General features: G+C 49.6%; 1 protein-coding gene across 1 annotated transcript in view; it reads left to right on the top strand.

Moving 5' to 3' along the window:
- Positions 1–16,064, top strand: part of CEMIP (cell migration inducing hyaluronan binding protein) — a 178,264-nt gene extending 162,200 nt beyond the window's left edge. The window contains exons 23-29 of the mRNA XM_008054159.2: positions 3,558–3,769; positions 5,226–5,411; positions 7,862–8,066; positions 8,230–8,316; positions 9,121–9,278; positions 13,160–13,260; positions 15,894–16,064. Of these exons, the coding sequence (XP_008052350.1) occupies positions 3,558–3,769; positions 5,226–5,411; positions 7,862–8,066; positions 8,230–8,316; positions 9,121–9,278; positions 13,160–13,260; positions 15,894–16,021 (1,077 nt within the window). The 3' untranslated portion in view covers positions 16,022–16,064. The remainder of the gene's footprint in view (positions 1–3,557; positions 3,770–5,225; positions 5,412–7,861; positions 8,067–8,229; positions 8,317–9,120; positions 9,279–13,159; positions 13,261–15,893) is intronic.
- The last annotated feature ends 2,547 nt before the right edge of the window (positions 16,065–18,611 follow it).

Genomic DNA, 18,611 nt, shown 5'->3' with positions numbered 1-18,611 from the left:
CGCAGCCTCGACTGCTGGACTCTGGCGATCATTCCGCCTCAGCGTTCCAAGTAGCTGGAACTACAGGCGCACGCTACCACACCCAGCTAATTTTTTGATTTATTGTAGAGATGAGGTCTTGCCAAGTTGCCCAGGAGGGTCTCGAACCCGCGGGCTCAGGCAATCCACTCACCTTGGCCTCCCAAAGCACAGGATTACAGGCTGAGCCACCGAGCCCAGCCTCCACCATATATTATACTTGCAGCCCATTCCATTTTTATTTATTTATTTATTATTTTTTCCAAGTTGTAATCTCACTCTGTTACCCAGGCTGTAGTGAAGTGGCATGCTCACGGTGACCACAGACTCGACCTGCTGGGCTCAGGTGATCCTCCCACCTCAGCCTTCCAAGTAGCTGGAACTACAAGTCTGCGCCACCACACCCAGATAATTTTTTGATTTATTGTAGAGACGAGGTCTCTCCATGTTGCCCAGGCTGGTCACCAACCCCTGAGCTCAGGCAATACTCTTGCCTCTACTTCTCAAAGTGCTGGGATTACGGGCATGAGCCACCATGCCTGGCTTGTTTCTTTATTTTAAAGATATGGGGGACAAGTCAGGATGGATACATAAGTGATTTACCTACAGGTCAAGTTTGGGCCTCCCATTGGACCTCACTTTGCCTGGATTAGGATCAGGCACCCTTATTGATGTTATGTGCCCCACCCCCTCAATTTTTCACAAAGTGAAATGTAGTCCTACCAAAACAATTAAGTTGTGTTTCAAGGGAAAAACTTCCTTGGGATATTTTAATATATATCATAGTTGTATATACTGTTGAGGTACAATTGCTATTTTGAGACATGTATAAAATATGTAATGATCAAATCAGGGTAATTAGGATAGGAAAAAATTTACACCGCTTTTGTTTTGAAACTCAAATTTAAATTAATTAAACTAAAATGTAGAATTTAGACCCCGAGCCACTCTGCCTATCCATCTGGTGCTTAGTGGCTACATGTGGGACAGTGCAGGTCTAGAAAGTACCTGGAATGGGGTAGAACTGAAAATATTAGTGAGCCATTATTATATGGTCGTTGCTGCTATTATTTGGTTGAGTAACTGGGATATCCATGAGTAAGGGGAGAGAGGCCTGAGGAAACAAAGACTCAGAATGGGGGAGCAGCACTGTGAACCAAGTGGTCCCAGGGGGAGAAGGACATACATATGAGTGAAGACGTCTTCACAACCACCCTACAAGGCAGGCATCATTATCACTACTGTGGACATCAGGAATTAGGGGTTAGAAAATGGCTGAATGGTGGTTTGGGGGTGGAGAGGAGATGGGATAGGGTGCTAGTGTCAGATTCAAGGGAAAAGGGCCATAGGGGTGAGGGGAACACAGGAGGTGGTGGAGGGAGCAGGTGTCAGAGGAGGTGGTGGAGGGAGCAGGTGTCAGAGGAGGTGGTGGGGATAGCGTTTAGCAGCAAGAAGGGCCAGAGGAAAGACAGGAGCAGAAGGCAGGAAGTCGAGGGTGTTTCTTTCTGTGGTAGAGGGTGAGGTCATGTGCTGGGAATTCTGGGAGTGGACCCGAGGAGGGTAGCCTGCAGAGAGTGATAAAGGCTTGGAAGAGCCTCTGTAGAGACAGAAAATGTTGACAAGAGGCGTGTGGAAGGGGCACTGGGCAGTGTTGAAAGCCCAGTGGAGACTGGAGACAGTACGTTTGCGGAGACGCCTCTCTCCCAGGCTGTGGGATAGTCTCAGCCCTGCTCAAGAGCCCCGGGAGGGGAAGTGGACCTGTGTGGAATGATCCAGGGTGAGCCTCCGGCTGCAGGCATGGAAAGAGCAAGGGCCAACGTGCTCCTGGGAGCAAGTGGTTGATGTGAGGGTCTGAGGAAAGCAAGGAGGGAAGTGAAGTCCGAAGGAGCTGACAGCTGGGACTCATGCCCCAGATAATTGAAGGATGACCAAGCCCTCAAGCCTGGCAGCCACACCATTAGAATCACACAGCATCACTGTTCAAGGATTGGGCATCCCATGTGGAGCCTTGATTTGACCTCCCACCTTTTCTTTCTGACACTTATTTGTTTTCTTCAGAAAAGGGCCAATTGGTGGAGTTTGCCAAAAGTTGTCATAACCAGCAACAGGTTAATTTTTATTAATAATCTCCTCAGGCTGGGCACAGTGGCTCACGTCTATAATCCCAGCACTATGGGAGCCTGAGACGGGAGGATTGCCTAAAGACAGGAGTTCAAGATCAGGAGAGCAACATAGCGAGACCCCCATTTCTACAAAAAAATTTAAAAATTTAAAAGTGGCGTGGTGGTGCACACTTGTAGTCCCAGCTACTTAAGTAAGATCACTTGAACCCAGGAGATCAAGGCTGCAGTGAGCTATTATTGTAATACTGTACTCCAGCCTGAGTAGCAGAGTGAGATCCTGTCTCAAAAAAGAAAATAAAATCATCTTATTCCTTCACTTACAAAATGCTTTAATGTGTCTTTTGCCCTTGGATATTCATGACAATTCCATAAGTTGGGCAGGATTGAAGTTTCTCTTTCCATCTTATGTAGGATAAAAGTACAGAAGAAGACAGTGCTTTCTTCCAAAGGCACAAGGTGTGATGGTCTCTCTTGGCCATATGCTATAAAGCAGAACACAGTGTTTTATTTTTTTCCAGTTAGTGTCTTACTCTGTTGCCCAGGCTGGAGTGCAGTGGCACACTCATGGTCACCGCAGCCTCAACCTACTGGGTTCAAGTGATCCTTCCACCTCAGCCTTCCAAGTAGCTGGAACCGTAGGCGGTGTACCACCATGCCTGGCTAATTTTTTTTTTAACTGTAGAGACGAGGTCTTGCCAGGTTCCCAGGCTGGTCTTGAACCCCGGGGCTCAGGCAGTCCTCTCATCTCTGCCTCCCAAAGTGCTGGAATTACAGGTGTAAGCCACCGCCCCTGGCAGGACACAGTGTCTTAAACCAAGATTGGCCTAAAGCATCCAGGTGCTTTGGTCTCTGGAACTCAATGGCTGACAGTCTTGCTTTCAGTTTTTTCTCTGAGACTTGGCACCATTCATTCACCTAGTATGTACAGACACCACATGGACTGGCCGCAGAGGTCAGACACTGAAAGTCAGAGGGAAAAGGAGGGAACACCCCCAGACACACTCTCAAATGCAGGTAGAACAACGGCCAATTAAAGGCAAGTTGCATTTGCAGCAGAATTATCAAAGTTCTCTCTCTTTCTCTCTCTCTCTCCCACCTCCTTCCACCTCTTCCTCCTTTTCCCAAAATTTGCTATCTGACTCTGAAGCAAACCCCTCCCAAGTTTCCACTGGTAGCTCCTCAGCAGAACGGTTTTTTGAAGCATCCGCTGGATCGCACCGCCAAAGCTGGGCTGCATCCACCAGCAGGAAGAGATGTCCCCTTATTTGGCCTTTCTTTCATTCAAGTCTTCTAAAAAGGGCTCTGTGGAGAGAAAGTGCCTTTGAAAGTGCAGTCTGTAGTCAGACGTTAACCAGACGCTCTTGGAATAATCCCTGTGATAGCCTCATTGCATGTTTCCTTTTTGGGTTTTCAAAGATGTACATTCAGGCCTACAAGACCAGCAACCTGCGAATGAAAATCATCAAGAACGACTTCCCCAGCCACCCCCTCTACCTGGAGGGGGCGCTCACCAGAAGTACTCATTACCAGCAGTACCAGCCGGTCATCACTCTGCAGAAGGGCTACACCATCCACTGGGACCAGACGGCCCCCGCCGAGCTGGCCATCTGGCTCATCAACTTCAACAAGTGAGTGGGTGCCCGGCCAGGAATACTGGGATCTGGGGGCGCTGCCCTGGCTGAGCTCAAAGTAGTGGTGCTAATGGGTGAGTCGATTCCAAGATGATGGCAGGAGTGGCTGCGTGGGAGGAGGAAAAAAACAAAAAAAACCCAGTAGTGATCATGATGTCTTGTTGCAAAGGCCTGGGCTTACCCCTCCAGGGACCTCAGGTTAGCCCACGTGACCCCCGCAGGAAGTATCTAGAAGGGTTGACATCACCCAGGAGCCAAGAATCAGAGGACACAGGTCGAGCCCCACTCTGGGCGGGGGTGACCATGGGCAGGACAGCTAGCCGGTTGGAAGCTCAGTTTCCTCATCTTTGAGGGAGGAGACTATCCCCTAGCAGGAGGGCGAGGAGGTTCAAGTGAGATAACATATAACAGGCATTTTACCCAGACCTGGCATTACCAAGTGCTTAATAAATGGCAAAAATATCTGGGTGTTACGAGATAAAGTGATTAGGCTGAGGGCATCCAGGCGCTATTTATGTTTAAGTATTTTCTGTGTACATTATTTACTTGTCAGAGTATGCCTGTGAGAGGGACATTTATCAGATGTGGAAAATGAGACTCAAAGAAATGAAAGGGGCCTACCATCATGCTGGCCTCAGAAGGGGTCAAGCCTAGGTCCTTCACATCCTGTGCTCTTTGACTACACCCCAGCTGAAAGGAGGTCTTTTTCCAGCCAAAGTTCCATACGGAGCACCCCCAGTGTAGGCCCTGGACATGCACAAAAGACCCATTCGGAGGATCCTTCCTGCTCACGGGCAGCCACCATCTCTCCCTCTCTCCCTGAACACTTTGCAACTCAGTCATTACCAACAGCAAGTGTTCTTTCAAAATGCTCCATACAGACCAGGTGCAGTGGCTCACTCACACCTGTAACTCTAGCACTTTGGGAGGCCAAGATAGGAGGATTGCTTGAGGTGTTTGCGATCAACCTGGGCAAAATAGCGAAACCCTGTCTCTATTTAAAAAGAAAAAAATAGGCTGAGTGTGGTGGCTTACTCTTGTAATCCCAGCACTTTGGGAGGCCAAGGTGGGAGGATTCTCTGAGGCCAGGAGTTCGAGACCAGCCTGGGCAACATATCAAGACCACTTCTCTACAAATAATTCAAAAAATTAGTTGGGCGTGGTGGCGTGTGCTTGTAGTCCCAGCTACTTGGGAAGCTGAGGTAGAAAGATCTCCTGAGTCCAGGAGTTCGAGGCTGTGGTGAACTGTGATTGTGCCACTGCACTCTAGCCTGGGGGATAGAGCAAGACCCCCAATAAAAAAAAAAGAAAACTTAAAAGAAAGAAAAAACAAATTCCCCATACAGAAATGGAGGTGTATTTGGCAGAAATGCTTTGGTTTCTCCTAGGCATGCCCAAAGGTGTTGTGGCCTGGACATGCCTACTTGTAACCCGACTCTCTTCTCGGTCCCAGGGGCGACTGGATCCGAGTGGGGCTCTGCTACCCGCGGGGTACCACCTTCTCCATCCTCTCGGATGTTCACAATCGCCTGCTGAAGCAGACATCCAAGACGGGCACCTTCGTGAGAACCTCGCAGATGGACAAGGTGGAGCAGAGCTACCCTGGCAGGAGCCACTACTACTGGGACGAGGACTCAGGGTGAGCAGACGCCCACTTGGCTGCATGAAAGTGTTTAGCCCCGTCTTGTCCCCTGGCCTTCCAGTAATCCTAAGAATAACCATGTAATTAATGCCATTTATAGCATGGTCTAGTGAAAAGACCCTGGATCTTAGGTCTAAGTATATTAAGGATCAAGATCTGACAGTTTTGGGAAAACATCCTCTGTGAGCTCAGTATCTTCATTTGAAAAATGAGGATAGCACTTTTCTACTTTAAGACTTTCTAGAAAAGGCTGGGCGCAGTGGCTCACGCCAGTAATCCTAGCACTTTGGGAAGCCGAGGCAAGTGGATTGCCTCAGTCCAGGAGCTCAAGACCAGCCTGGGCAACATGGCGAGACCTCATCTCTACAATAAATTAAAAAATTAGCCAGTTGTGATGGTGTGCACATGTAGTTCCAGCTACCTGGAATCTGAAGTGGAAGGACTGCCTGACCCTGGGAGCTGCAGTGGGCGGGAGCATGCCACTCCATGGCAGCCTGGGTGACAGCGAGACTTCAACTCAAAACAACAACAACAACAACAAACTAAAGAATTTCTAGAAAAAATAATTAAACATGGATAAATCTTAGAGATACAATGTAGTACCAAAAAAAAAAAAGACACTAAAAGGTCCATATTGTATGATACTCTTGTATGAAATTAAAAAATAGATAACATTTACTGTGGTGACCAAATGTCAGGGCTGGGCACAGTGGTTCACACCTGTAATCCCAGCACTTTGGGAGGCTGAGGCAGGAGGATTCTTTGAGCCCAGGAGTTCGAGTTCAGCCTGGGCAACAGAGCGAGATCTCGTCTCTAAGAATAATTTTTTAAAAAATAGCCGAGTATGGTGGCATGCACCTGTAGTCCCAGCTACTTGGGAGGCTGAGATGGGAGGCTTGCCTGAGCGTAGGGGTCTGAGACCAGGCTGGGCAACTTGGTGAGACCTCATCTCTACAATAAACCATAAAAACTAGCCAGGCATGGTAGCATGCGTCTGTGGTTCCAGCTACTTGGAAGGCTGAGATGGAAGGATTGCCTCAGCCCAGCAGATCAAGGCTGTGGTGGCCGTGAGTGTTCCACTGCACTCCACCTAGACGACAAGAGTGAGACTCCAACTAAAAAAAAAAAAAAGAATTAGCCAGGTGTGGTGGCATGCACCTGTAGTCCCAGCTACTTGGGAGGCTGAGGCTTGAGCCCAAGAGTTCAAGGCTGCAGTGAGCTATGATCATAACACTACAATCCAACCTGGGTGACAGAGCAAGACCCTGTCTCAAAAAATAAATTAAAAAAATAAAGTAAAGGTGCTTCTGCAAGGAAACCAAGGTATCTTCAAGAAGCGAAATCCTCACTGGGCCTCTTGGGCTCTGGTGCTGAAACAGCAAAGCCCCTAGGGGGTACCTCTCTCTTTCTCACATTCACACACATACCCACGCATGCTGGGCCTCTTGAATTGGCTTCTTGCTGCAAACTGCCTTCTCGATTCCTCAGTAGGCATGGAGCACAACACGATTGCGCCCGTGTTGACTCCATGTGGCCTTTCAGTTCAAGCACGAACCAGTAGTTGACAAGACCCACTGGGTCTCGTGGAGGGAGAATCTCCTTGCTCATTGGGGAGCCAATCAATGGCTCCTCTGTGAGTCCAGTGTGTATCTGGTCCAATCAGCTGTGTGGTGGGACTTTGAGGGCCTGGCTTCACGGTACAAATCTGGCTCCCTGGTCTGACTGGGCTCAGCGGAGGGTCAGCTCCCAGAGGGTGTCAGTGCCAGGTGGTCCAGATCATAGCAGCTAATGTTCCAACGTAGGACTCAGCCTGACCATGTTTTTCTGAGCTAAAGAATGGTGATGATGAATTCCAAGTTAGTACTGTGGTTTCCTCATCTTCTCCCTGAAACACTAGTCAGCTTCCTTCACAGTATTAAGGATTATTTTTAATAGGTTATAAAATAAATTTTGCAATAAATTGTGGTTTGGAGAAAGTAGAGTTAGGAGGACAGAGCATTTCCTCACCAGGCACAAGGATGGGATGGAAAGTCCCAGCTCTGTCCCTTCCCAGCTGCGTGGTCCTGGGAGAGTCACTTCACTTCTTTGAGCCATGATGTCCCCATCCAGGAAACAAGGATGATAACAGTACCTACTGGAGAGGATTGTTTGAGGATTAAATGAGATGGGTTAATATATGGCACGGGCTTGGCATGGCATATAGCACACACTCAGAATATAATTGCCATTATTATTAGCTATTCCTTCAATGTATTTGTTTTTTTATTTCTCCAACTACATATTACCCTCTAGTAGGCTCGGCTCCATTTTGTAAGGCCTGCTGGGTCTAACTACAGTAACAGGAACATAGTCAATGTCCGGGGAGGGCAGGGAGAAGGACGTGGAGGAGGGGGAGGAGGAGCTTCTGGATGCCAAAGCAAACGCTCAGCTACGCTCCCTGTGTGCAGGCTGCTGTTCCTGAATCTGAAAGCTCAGAATGAGAAAGAGAAGTTTGCCTTCTGCTCTGTGAAAGGCTGTGAAAGAATCAAGATTAAAGCTCTGATCCCAAAGAACGCGAGCGTCAGCGACTGCACAGCCACTGCCTACCCCAAGTTCGCCGAGAGGGCCATGGTGGACGTGCCGATGCCCAAGAAGCTCTTTGGTTCTCAGCTGGTGAGTGGCGGATGGCGAGCCTGGGCCCCTCTGCCTTCAGTCGGGTCCAGCCCAAGGGGGTCCCTTTCTCAGCTCCACAAACCGCTGCCTAGGGCTGGGGCCCTGGGGAGATGAGGAGTATGAACACCCACAACAACTGCGTCGGGTTCTATTTGTTTTCCAGAAGACGAAGGACCACTTCTTGGAGGTAAAGATGGAGAGTGCCAAGCAGCATTTCTTCCACCTGCGGAACGACTTTGCTTACATCGAAGTAAGTGACTCTGGCCCTACAGGGCTTACGCTTCCTCGCTGCGAGGTGGTATTAGTCCCCTAGGCTGCTGCAACACATCACCACAGGCTGGGTGTGGTGGCTCACACCTGTAATCCCAGAGTTTTGGGAGGCTGAAGTGGGAGGATCACTTGCAGCCAGGAGTTCGAGACCGCCTGGGCAATATAGTGAGACCCTGACTTCACAAAAATTTAAACACCACAACAGCAAATTACCACAAACTGGGTGCCTTCCATTGAAACAAGAGAAAGTTATTTTCTCACAGTTCAAGAGGCCAGGAGTTCGAAATTAAGGTGTTGGCAGGGCTGGCTCCTGGCTCTGAGAGAGAATCTGTTCCACGCCTATCCTGGTTTCTGGCAACCTTGATGCTACTTGGCTTGCAGACACATCGCTCCAGTCACAGCCTGTCTTCACAAGGCCTTCTCTCCTCAGTGTCTGAGTCTCATATCTCCCTCTGCCTTTCTTTGATAAGGACACCTATCATTGGACTTAGGGTCTGCCCTAAAATTCTGATGATTCCATTTCAAAATCTTAACTGAATTCCATCTCCAAAAATGCTGTTTCCAAATTAATTCACGTTCCCAGGTCCCAAGTGGACATATCTTTGGGGGGTTCACTATTTGATCCACTATAGAGGGCTACAAGGAATTGAGATAAGTCAGTTTTGGCTTTGAACAGCAGCACAGGCAATGTCTGTCTGCAGGGTCTTCATGGAAACCACCCAGGCAGGAGAACCTGGGGGGACTTGAGGATCCTGCATCACACTCGGTTTCTCTGGCTCTGCAGGTGGATGGGAGGAGGTATCCCAGCTCGGAGGACGGTATCCAGGTGGTGGTGATCGACGGGCGTCAAGGCCACGTGGTGAGCCACATGAGCTTCAGGAATGCTATCCTGCAGGGCATTCCATGGCAGCTCTTCAATTACGTGGCGGCCATGCCTGACAAGTGAGTTTATGCCTCTGTTTCCGGCACTGGCCGGTGGCCTAGCAAACCCCTGGACAACAGCCCCCTCCCTCTCACAGAGGCCCTCATTGCAGAGCAGTCTGGAAAAGCCCAGGGGGTCTCTAAAGTCTGCCTGCATGTCCTGAGTGCTGGGCGGGCCCATGAACACTGGCACTGGAGCCAGGGTTGCTATGAATGTAGGTCGGGCTGGGGAGACGGGACAGCCCCGCGGCACGTGGGCCGGCTGCCCGGGTCTTGCTCCTGCTCCCTACACACCCTCCCGCCATGATCTCATCCCCGCCCACACCTACAAAACGGTCCAAGTGCTGGTGGCTTCTGAGTCTCTCCAGCCCAGATCTCCTTCCTAAGCACTAGACATTCTGAACCAGCTGCTACTTGGAGAACGCCACCTGGACGTCTCATATGGAACTGAATTCTTAGCCTTTTTAGGTGTTTAATGCCCCAAACCAACCTCTCCTCCTGACTCCCTGGTTTTAAGTAAATTGTTTCCATTCACCCTGATAATCAGACCAATCTGGACACTGCAATGACTCTCCTCTCTCCTTCATTGCCCACTCTCTGTCACCGCACCTGTCAAGTCACCTACATCACTGCTTTCTGCCAGTTTTCTCACCAGTGTCCTCTCTGCTGATGCTCTGTCCAGGCCTTCTCTGTCTATCACCAGCACTGCTGGCACAGCCTCCTATGGGCCTCCCTCTTCCAATCACCCCCGCTCTAGTCCCTCTTCCATACTGGCTGCTGGTTTGAAACTCTTAGATTTGGGACCACCTGTGTCCTCTCCTTAGTGATCTCTGATCATTCTCCATCACCTCCTCGGTGATAGGTGAGGTCTCTTCCAATCCAGCCCAAAAGGCCTGCCTCCGCTAAAGCACTGTTCACAACAGCACTGGAGGATGTGTCTGCTGCCCTAGCAGGGGTATGTCCTCTTCCATGCTGGGACTATGTCTAACTCACCCTTGCATTTCTAACACAGAGCCCAGCTGGTTAAATGGGTGCAGGGCCCACAACCTGGTTGGAAGTCTAAGTGTCAAGTCCAAGACCCAAAGAGCAGGTGCAAAGGGAAAAAGTTACTGAATGAAAGCGAATGTACTCTCCAGACTCTGTGGTGGGCACGCAGTGAACTCACACTCCATGAGAATCCACAGAACGCAGTTCTGCTTACCCACGTGTAGTCCCTCCTCCGTTCCCCCATCAGATGCTCCTCTGGCATCTTATTTTTCATGTGCAGATTCATATAGAAGGATGAGATTCACGAATTTGGGAAATATATATTTTTCATCCAGAGTTCAGTAGTTTTCTGGCCTTTTTTGTCCAGAGAACTTTTTCTCGAAATGAAATAGGATGCAGAAGCTTGGAATAAGAAACTAGAATGGACTGGGCACTGTGGTTTATGCCTATAATCCCAGCACTTTGGGAGGCCGAGGCAGGAGGATTGCTTGAGCCCAGAAGTTCAAGCCCAGCCTGGGCCACATGGCAAGACCTTGTCTCTACAAAAAAATCAAAAAATAAAAATAATGGAAAGAAGAAACTAGGATGCAGAGCTGCCCTGGAGGAACAATGTATGAGATAGTGTATGACAGCAGCCCCCATGCACTTCTCTGGCCAAAGCCCTTACTGGGCTGGCACAAAAACTGGGTTCCTCCAGACCCCTCTCTGACCTCATGGCAAGTAGCAGGAAATGGGGCAAGGCAGGCCACGCCTCACCCTTCCCACCCAACCACGAGGCCTCCAGTGTCCCAGGGAAAGACGGAGGCAGATGTTCACCCTCCAAAATTGAGAATGGCTTCTCGGAGCTGCTTCTGCCCCACCACTCTGTGGGACACTCCGTACTGACAGGTGCAGGGGCAGAGAGGCCATGGGGATCACATGCCAGACCAAGAGGTGCATCTACCATGGGCAGGTGAGCTTCTGGGTGCTGTCAGGAGGCTGTGGTGGTATAAGAAGCCCTTCTCCCTGTCCCACGCCTGTGAGCTAACCCAGATCCCTAACAGGACGGCATAACCAGCTCTAGAGACCCCTCAGAAAGAAGGCTAAGCTCAGCCAAAGGGCCCTTAGCCTTTGCTCCATCATGGAGCAATGTGGATCAGCCTCTTTGGAGCAGAGCCTGAGATCGAGTGGATGATGTGCTGGGAATAAGCCCTCTCTTCTTAAGGGGACTTCCCCCACCAACCCTTTGGGGCTCCCTCTCTAGCCTTCCTGAAGAGCCTGGGGCGGCCCCCAACCCCCTCCCCATCCCTCCACACAAGCCCTTGCATTTTAAGAGCATTTCTGCTGCTCCCAATGGGACACAGATGGAGGTAACAGCGGGCTCCAGAATCCCATATGGTCTTCCCATGTCTGGGCTGTGGTCTGTGGTTACGACGTTCCTTTGAGAACTGGAAGCCGCATGGGGCTTCTGCCCTGGGAGCTCCTGTTCCAGAGGGAGGTGCTCACTCCTCCTGTAGGCTCAGGGAACTGGGTTTGCTGCTATGGAGCCTGTTTTCCCAGCACTTTGGCCTGGATACACCCCAAGGCAGGGAGTAGATACCCCTTGTTCCCGAGTTTGACTTTTGCAAGTCAGAACGTTCAGGCTCAGCACAGGCTGAGCTCCAGACCTCCTACCGCTTCTGGGAGCAGTTTCCCACATTGGCAGTTCCTCTCAGATATTTTGCAACAATTTGCCTCAGTCTCCCCACTTGCAAAATGAAGGCAGTAACCCTGTCTTGCCTGACCAGAGAGGGAAGTGACATAAACATAAGAGGTGCCGGGCATGGTGGCTCAAGTCTGTAATCCCAGCACTTCAAGAGACTTAGACGAGAGGATTGCCTGAGCCCAGGGGTTCGAGACTAGACAGGGCAACTAGGCGAGACTTCATCTCTACAATAAATAAAAAATTAGCTGGTGCACGCCTGTAGTTCCAGCTACTTGGAAGGCTGAAAAAGAAGAATCTCTTAAGCCCAGCAGGTCGAGGTTGCGGTGGCCATGAGCATGCCACTGGGCGACAGAGTGAGACTCCAACTCAAAAAATAAATAAATAAACATAAGAGGTCAACCTGAGCTCTTGGTGCAACCTTACTCTATGATGCTCTTCCCAGAAAGATCTCAGACCTAGCCCTGCTCTTCCTGCAGCTCAGAGAAGGCTAGCTATGACCAGTGAAAGAAGATCCCCCAAAAAACAGGGGCCCCAGGCAACACCTTCTAGCACAGGGCTTCTCATCCCTTAATGAGCACACAGCTACCTGGAGAGCTTGTTGAAATGCAGATTCTGATTCAGAAGGTCTGTGGTAGATGGCTTCTGTGGTGCTAAGACCCCAGGCGATGCCAATGCAGCTGGCCCCAAAGGCTCTAGCACTGTGTCAGGAGCTCCTGGATTTAGGGCTTTAAGGTTAATTGGTGCTCTCCCTCTTCCCTCGCTCCCCTCTTCCTCATTCCCCTCTGCTTCCTCCTGTTCCGGCTTTCTGTGTCACCATGTTTCCCTCTGATCCTGCTCCAACAGGGCTAAGAGCGTTCCTATGAAGAAATGCATATTGAAGTCCTACTGTGTGCCCAGCCCTGGTGTAGGTGCTGGCCCCCAGGCGGTGTGACCTCTGTGTACATACTCTGTCCTCTTTGGGGACAGATATGTAAAAGTGGCGAGCCAAGTGCAGGCTTAGAGAAGGCCATGGGCACCAACTGTGGCCAGATGCGTGGGAGGGAGTCAGGATGTTCGTCACCACATGGAAAGAGCCCGTCAGCTCGGCTCACAGGAGAGGCTGCCCTTTCTCAGATCCAGGGCTGGGCCACTGGGCACTGCCAACTCACGTCCCACCGTGCACAGTCCAGCATCCTTCCCTGTCCCCCTGGCTCCCTCACTGTAGTCATCTAACTGGTCCCTTCTCACTCAGTTCCATAGTGCTCATGGCGTCAAAGGGAAGATCCATCCCCAGAGGCCTGTGGACCCGAGTGTTGGAAAAACTTGGGGCGGACAAGGGTCTCAAGTTGAAAGGTAAGGATTGGGCTGGGGTTTAAAGTGCCCACAAGGCCAGAGAAGGCAAGTGCCTGGCATGGAGGTTGCTGCTATCTTTTGCTGGGAGGGCCAGGCATGGTGGCTTATGCCTTTAATTCCAGTGTTTGGGGAGGCCAGGCTGGGAGGATCTCTTGAGGCCAAGAGTCTGAGATCAGAGTAGTCATAGTGAGACCCTGTATCTACATATATATGCGTGTATGTGTGTGTGTGTGTGTGTGTGTGTGTATGTGTATCTTTTGCTGAGTCCAGAACATTCTTTCCTACTACACTCGAGTCCAGCCTCAGCATCCTCAGCATAATCAGTGATCTTCGGGTATGAATGAACAAGACATCACCTGTTGACCACCTCTGCACTACACCAACTTTATTCTAACTTGCAACCAGACACGAAAAAAAGTTGCTAAATTTGCTCACTCATCTGCTCAGCAAGTGGCCCTTCATTTAACAAAAGTATCATCAGCAAAGTGGTTTGATCTGACCCTCCTACCCACTTCCTGCTATTCAGACAGGCAGAGGGCCCATGACTTCCTCCACATTCCAGCTGACGCCCAACATCTGTACAGCCCTTTGTAGTTTATACAACTCTGAGTTGTTCCTCTGAGATAGGTAGAGAAGGAGAAAATCAAAGCCCAGAGAAGCTGCATGACTCGTCCAAGGTCAGGCAACTCTCCTGTGACGAAGCCTAGCACAGACTCACTGACTGAGCTGGAAGAAGCCAGCAGGACAGAAATGTCAGCGTGGCTCTCATTCATGTCACACAGACAAGGTTCAGAGGGAGTCCTGGGGAGGTGGCCAGGCAGGTAGAGTCGCTCCTCAGATAATAATGATCATGATCATCATGGCTGCTGTTTAATGTTCACCCTTGCGACTTGCTGAAGATTTTACAATTATCTCACTTATTCATTAATACCCTCTATAACAGGTACTATTATTTCTATTTAAAATGGGACACTGGGCCGGGCTCAGTGGCTCAGACTGTAGTCCCAGCACTTTGGGAGGCCGAGGTGAGTGGATTGCCTGAGCCTGAGGGTTCGAGACCCACCTGGGCAACTTGGGAGACTTTGTCTCTACAATAAATTTAAAAAAAATTAGCTGGGTGTGGTAGCACATGCCTGAAAAATAAATAAATAAATAAATAAAATGAGGACACTGAGAATTACCTAAGCCACTTGCTTAAGATTAAGAACTGGGGCACAGTGGCTCACGCCTGTAATTCCAGCACGTTGGGAGACTAAAGCGGATCATTTGAGACCAGGAGTTCGAGACCAGCCTTGACAACATAGTGAGACTCCATTTCTACAAAAAATTGAAAAATTAGCCGGGTGTAGTGGTGCATGCCTATAGTCCCAATACTTGGGAGGCTGAGGCAGGAGGAATTGCTTGAGCCCCCAGGAGTTCAAGGCTGTAGTGAGCTATGATCACACCACTGCATTGTAGCCTGGACAACAGAGTGAGACCCTATCTCAAAAAATAAAACAAAACAAACGATTAAAATATGGATCCTAAGCTTTTTTTTTTTTTAATTGGTGTCTCACTCTGTCGCCCAGGCTGGAGTACAGTGGCACACTCACGGCCACTGCAGCCTCGACCTGCTGGGCTCTGGTGATCCTTCTGCTTCAACCTTCCAAGTAGGTGGGACTACAGGCACATGCCACCATGCCTGGCTAATTTTTTGATTTGTTGTAGAGATGAGGTCTCACCAAGTTGCCCAGACTTGTCTCGAACCCGTGGGCTCAGGCAATTCTCTCACCTCGGCCTCCCAAAGTGCTGGGATTATTGGGGTGAGCCACCATGCCCGGCCATGGATCTTAAACTTTCTAACTCAAAGCTGGGCTTCTTGGTTACTGCACCATCCTGACTATGGAAAACATCAAAACCAGCAGTCCATCTTTGGAATGTTTATCCCAGACAGCGACTAGAGAAAAATTAGGAATAATGCAAGTCCTTCAAATCAGCCCAAGGAGAACACAAGAACAGAAGTAGCTTCTTCAGCCCAGGCCTGGAATCATGTGGGATCTCTGTCTTTTCAGTTAAGATGCAGTAGCCAGAAGCTCACATATGGAAGGTGACCTAAAGCGGGTGGCACTTGCCCAGCAATGATACATGTGCACTGCCTGCCAGGCCGGGCTGATTACAGATCCAGATTCCCATGCCCCTTGGACACACAAGTTTGGCACTGCAAGACAGAGAGAGCTGGGTGTCATTAACTTCATGTGGCCTTGGAAAAATGCCTTCACTTCTCAGAATCCCTTCAAAAGCCACAGAGTGACAAACCTGCAGGAGAGACCTTATAGACCAATGCCATCATTTGGCAGATGGGAACTCTGGGCTTCAGTGAGGGGCAGGGACTTGCTGGTGACAATAGCATCTGCTGGAAGGTCTCCCTGTCCACTCCATTCCTGCTATGAAACAGAGCCATTACCCTGCCTGGTGGCCATGAGGCTCAGGGACAACCCCACATGCCCCCATACAAACAAATGTCAGGTACTACGAGTCGCTGGGTGCAGAGTTCTTCCTGGGGGCCACAGTCCAGTGTGGCTGTGGGGGAGGACTTGAGTGGGGGTAGCCATTTGCTCACAGGGTCTTTGCTCACATGACTCATTGTTTTTCAGAGAAAATGACATTCATTGGCTTCAAAGGCAGCTTCCGGCCTACTTGGGTGACTCTGGACACCGAGGATCACAAGGCCAAGATCTTCCAAGTCGTGCCCATCCCTGTGGTGAGGAAGAAGAAGCTGTGAGGACAGCTATTACCCGGTGCCGCCCGTGGTGGACTATGACGGTACCCCCAGCCCCTACCATCAGCTGCTGGGAAGGCCACGTGAGCCCCAATGGGCCATGGGAAGGATATCAGAGACTCTGGTGTTGCCACCTGCCCCTCTTCAAGTGTCTACCTGCAGCCCCTGGGGCGGTGTGGGCTGATGCCGGACACCTTCTCTTTCCTGCAGCCTCTTGGGTGCTTCTCTCCTATCTGTGCCTCTTTGGTGTGGGGGTGAGGGGAGGGGGTGGGGACTACATGAGGACATCTGGGTTGTGCTGGCAGCAAAGGTCCACTTTGGCAGGAGCCCTGAGCCAGCCAGGAGGCAGCCTGGAGGGCTGGTCATTCCCAGGTCCCCATGGTCTCCAGCAGACACATGAGGCTGGGATTTCAGAGCTGGAAAGGACCGTAGATGATACCTAGTCCCAAGGCCTTCAATTTGTAGATGGAGAAAATGAGACCCCTAGTTGGGAAAGAACCACACGGCCAGGGCAGGGCCCTGGGAGCCCCATCCCCAGCATGAGCTGCCACATCATATTGCCTCAACCTTCAGCCCCAGTGTGCCCAGTCCTCTGGAAGTAGCTTCTGGAAATGGGGACAAGTCCCCTAGAAGGAAAGAAAATCATCAGGATTGGACGGTAACTAGCCACTGTCTCCCACCTGCTCCTCTGCGCACACAAACTCACCCTGCCCTAGGTTTGGGGGTCAGTACCGGCGGCCTTCACTGTTCATACTACCTGCCAGCCCAGTTCGGGCACATAGCAGCTGCCACCTTCCATTGGTGCTACCCATCCCCATAGTTCAGCGGCTGTGACCCAGCAGAGGGCCTCAGGGCACGCCGACTTGTTTCTGGTGAGCCAACTGTGCTGATCCTGGAGGTCTGAGCAGTTGTTGGGTCCACCCCAGGCCCTCTCAGCTATGGCTTAATGCCTTGCTCTCTCTCTGGCCTCCCCTAGAGAGAGCTCAAAGAGCTCGTGGAAAGGGAAAATTCTATCTGTGGTTTGTTCTCTCTCATAAGGTACCCAGGTCACCCTGGGTCTTGTGATGAACTGCATTCATCCCCTCTCCTGCCCAACCACAAACTTCAAAGAGGGCTTGCCTGGCTCTTGCCATGAGACTCAGTCCGCTGGTTCACCTCTCTTCTCCTAGTTCAGAGCCTACTGCCAGATCAGTGGTTCCTACCAAACTGGTCTTTCAGCTGCTGGGAGGTGACAGTGGGACTCTGCCTTTTAATATATGGCCACATCAGAGGCCAAAACCAATCCAGGGGGATTAGTGGCGATGGGAGGAGAGTTAAAAATGACCTCATGTCCTCGTCTACAGTTGTGTTGAGTTTTCAAACTCTTTTAACGCAAGGGTCTCACACTGTGAACCACTTAGGATGTGATCACTTTCAGGTGGCCAGAATGTTGAATGTCTTTGGCTCAGTTCATTTTTAAAAAATGATCTATTTGAAAGTTCTCAGAGTTGTATATATGTTTCACAGTACAGGTTCTGTACATTAGACTTTCGTTCCTAAACCATTCTCCAGGAGCCAATGTCCAGGCATTTTCTTAGTAGCACACATTTTCTTCTTGCTTAGGAAATTGTTCTTGTTGTTCTTTCTGTTTGTTAGCGTTAAAGTAAGTTTGGCCTTTAAGGAAAGCAACACTCCTCTGAAATGCTTGTCTTTTTTACTGTTGCCGAAATAGCTGGTCCTTTTTCGGGAGTTAAATGTATAGTGTGTTTTGTATGTAAACATTTCTTGTAGGCATCACCATGAACAAAGATATATTTTCTATTTATTTATTATATATGCACTTCGAGAAGTCACTGTCAGAGAAATGAAGAATTGTCTTAAATGTCATATTTAGGGACATCCTTTGTATGGCTTGGAAGGAGTGGACATCGGCTCTGTTTTGAAAAATCTTGCTGTATCATAGTAAACATACAAAGGATGTCATCATCTCGTCTGTGAGTTTTATTTGCTTTTAAAGTGGGGCTCGAAGCCGGGCTCGGTGGCTCAGCCTGTAATCCCACGCCTTTGGGAGGCTGAGATGAGTGGATTGCCTGAGCCACGGGTTCGAGACCCGCCTGGGAAACTTGGCGAGACCTCATCTCTACAATAAACAAAAAAATGAGCCGGGCGTGGTAGCACATGCCTGTACTTCTGGCTACTTGGAAGGCTGAGGCGGAAGGATCACTAGAGCCCAGCAGGTCGAGGCTGCGGTGGCCGGGAGCGGCCACTGCACTTCAGTCTGGGCGACCGAGTGAGACTCCAACTCAAAAAAAAAAAAAAAAGAAAATATTTTCTACACCTGCATTTATCTTTTAATGTTGCTTTTAGTGAACAGGATATCTTAAAATTAATATGCTATAATTGAAACATTTTCCCCTGTGTTTGCATTTTGAAACATTGCATGAGAAATTCTTCTTAAGCTCCAAAGCCATAAAAATATTTTATTATATTTTCTTCTAAATATTGAAAAGACTTTATTTTCTTATATAGTTTTTCACTCATCAGGAATTGATTTTTGTATATGATGTAAGTAGGGAACTTTAAAAAAATTAGAAAACCAGTTCTCTTAACACCA

Source organism: Carlito syrichta, unplaced genomic scaffold (assembly GCF_000164805.1).
Source record: "Carlito syrichta isolate Samal-C Ts95f unplaced genomic scaffold, Tarsius_syrichta-2.0.1 Scaffold289172, whole genome shotgun sequence".
NCBI classification, from domain to species: Eukaryota; Metazoa; Chordata; class Mammalia; order Primates; family Tarsiidae; genus Carlito; species Carlito syrichta.
The sequence above is the reverse complement of the archived record's forward strand: the minus strand, read 5'-3'. Positions and strand labels throughout refer to the sequence as shown.